The sequence below is a fragment of the Phytophthora parasitica genome (assembly GCF_000247585.1).
Source record: "Phytophthora parasitica INRA-310 unplaced genomic scaffold supercont2.21, whole genome shotgun sequence".
NCBI classification, from domain to species: Eukaryota; Oomycota; class Peronosporomycetes; order Peronosporales; family Peronosporaceae; genus Phytophthora; species Phytophthora nicotianae.
This window is the reverse complement of record NW_008649007.1, coordinates 456,582-458,673: the sequence shown is the minus strand read 5'-3', so window position 1 is coordinate 458,673 and position 2,092 is coordinate 456,582. Positions and strand designations below refer to the sequence as shown.

General features: G+C 56.6%; 1 protein-coding gene across 1 annotated transcript; it reads right to left on the bottom strand.

The window, feature by feature from the left end:
- Positions 1 to 20: 20 nt before the first annotated feature.
- PPTG_09825 (hypothetical protein) lies at positions 21 to 1,584 on the bottom strand (the record flags this gene model as incomplete). Its single annotated transcript, XM_008905608.1, has 3 exons — positions 21 to 48; positions 77 to 176; positions 321 to 1,584. 3 exons carry the CDS (start codon positions 1,582 to 1,584, stop codon positions 21 to 23), a joined length of 1,392 nt encoding a protein of 463 aa, XP_008903856.1.
- Positions 1,585 to 2,092: the final 508 nt, after the last annotated feature.

The window sequence follows — 2,092 nt, the reverse complement described above, 5'->3', positions numbered from 1 at the left end:
GCCGGTCATCGGGTGCGCGACTACCACAGGAGACGTGTGCACACGGTCCTGGTACTCGAACAATGACGTACGGTACGTGAGTGAGATGTTCTTGAGACGCTCCACAGTGGACTCTGGAAGCGCCGACAGCAGTCGACGGGTATCCGTGATGATAGTGTTACCGTTCTTCGGGTCGTCTTCGGGTGGACTAGCCTCCACGCAGTGGAAGAACATGAAAACGGGTGGATCACCCAGCTCCGTAGATTCAGGCGTTTTCTTCTTGAACATGCCGTCGTAATGGAACGACATGGCTTCGAGCGTCTGGGCAGGGAGCTTCGTACCGGCCTCCGTCTTGATGTCGAAGATGTTACCAGCCGCGAAGGTCCCCTTGGGCCACTGCAGCACGTCACCCCAGCGCTCCGTCGCCGCCTCGAAGTCATCGTCCTGCTTGAAGCCGCGCAGTGTCACCACGCCGTACTTGAGCACGAGGCTTCGGATGGCCTCGCGCGGGACGTCCATGATGGACGGTGCCGGGAAACCTTCCATGGCTTGGGCGACGATGAACATTTGCTTACGAATGAGCTCGACGTGCAGTGGCGCCCACTGAGCCACTTCTTCGGGAGTGCACGGCGGTCGCTCAACGTATCCCCATTTGCGGCCGTGCTTGTAGACCAGGTCGTACTTGTCCGTGTCGACATCCTTTAGATCCATGGCGTGTACGGTGCCGTCAATGTCCTCACATATAACCGAATGCCACGGTGTACGCGGAGAGTCCATTTGCTTGGCTGGTAGTAGGTGGATGCCGAACTTCGGACCAGCGTTGTTGTAGCAGTGGATCGAGACGCGGATGGCATTAGCGTACTCCTCCGCCACGAGCGACGAGAATCCCACGTTGCGCAGCATCATCTTGCGCGCGACTTCATCGCAACCCTTGCGCATCTCGGCGTCCGACTTGCCCTCCCAGCGGTGAGCCATGTCTCTCTCCATGAACTGTGAGAACGAACGGAAGTTGTTGCCGATATCGGGTTCGCTCGCGATACGGGTGTCCATGTTCATCTTGTCGACGCGAAAGCGCTCCAGTACCTCCTGCACCGGATCGTCGGTTTTGGTGTAGTTCTCAAGCCCGTCGAACTGGATGTGCGTGTGGCCCGCGTCCTTCACGAGCTCTTTCAGACCATTCTTGTACGCACGGATGTTCTCAGGAGGTACACCTACCAGGTCGCCGAACACGCGACCATCACTGAAGATCGTAACCTTGCAGCCGACAGGGTAGACTTCCTCGATGGAGGCACAAAACTTCTCCAGACGTGCGAGCGCGAGCTCCTCGGCACGATCGGGTAGCGGACCCAGCACCTTTCCTCCGTGGTTCGGTGTCTTGGTCGGAAACCCAGGCAATACGATCGTAATGGGCTCCTTGTGGTCGACAAAGCGGCCTATGGTCTCTTCTAGGAAATGTTTGCCCTTGGAGGCGAACACGTCGGTATGCGCGTCGAAGCGGCTCTGCAGCTCGGCGAATTTGCGCAAGAAGTGGAGCGTGACGGCATCCTTGTCGATGGTCGCATAATCACTGGAGTGTGCGGACTGGGTGGTAGCTTTGGGTGCCATAGTGGTCGAAGACGAAATACACGGGCAGGGAGTGAACGTTGCTTGTTTGCTTTATGGCGAGTAGCTGGATAAGGTGTGACTTGTAGCCGACAAATTGAAGAATGACTCTAGTCTTGGAGTTTTGTTTTCGGTGGGCGGACCCTCTGCTTTAACGGGGTTGCTCACTGCCTCCCTGCCGTGGCTACCGGTCTGGATCCTACGGGATCGGCATTTGAAGGTTACCGGCTGACATGCCGCGTTTCTAGGGCGGAAGATGCCTTCAGAGCGTTAACGCCGTGACTACCAGGCCTCGCTATCTGGCCAAGATGCGTCCCGTATGCATGCGTGTCACGTGGGATCTCGCACCGTGAGTGATAACGTCAGGATGTTCTGCTCATCATTGCTCATCCCCAAACCTTCAATAGACTTGCTGTTTGTATGAGTGTAGAATGTTGACGACCGATTCAGATTCGTATTCATCCCCGGATCTTCTGTTCGTCACAAGGACACGTCTTCACGACAGGTCAAC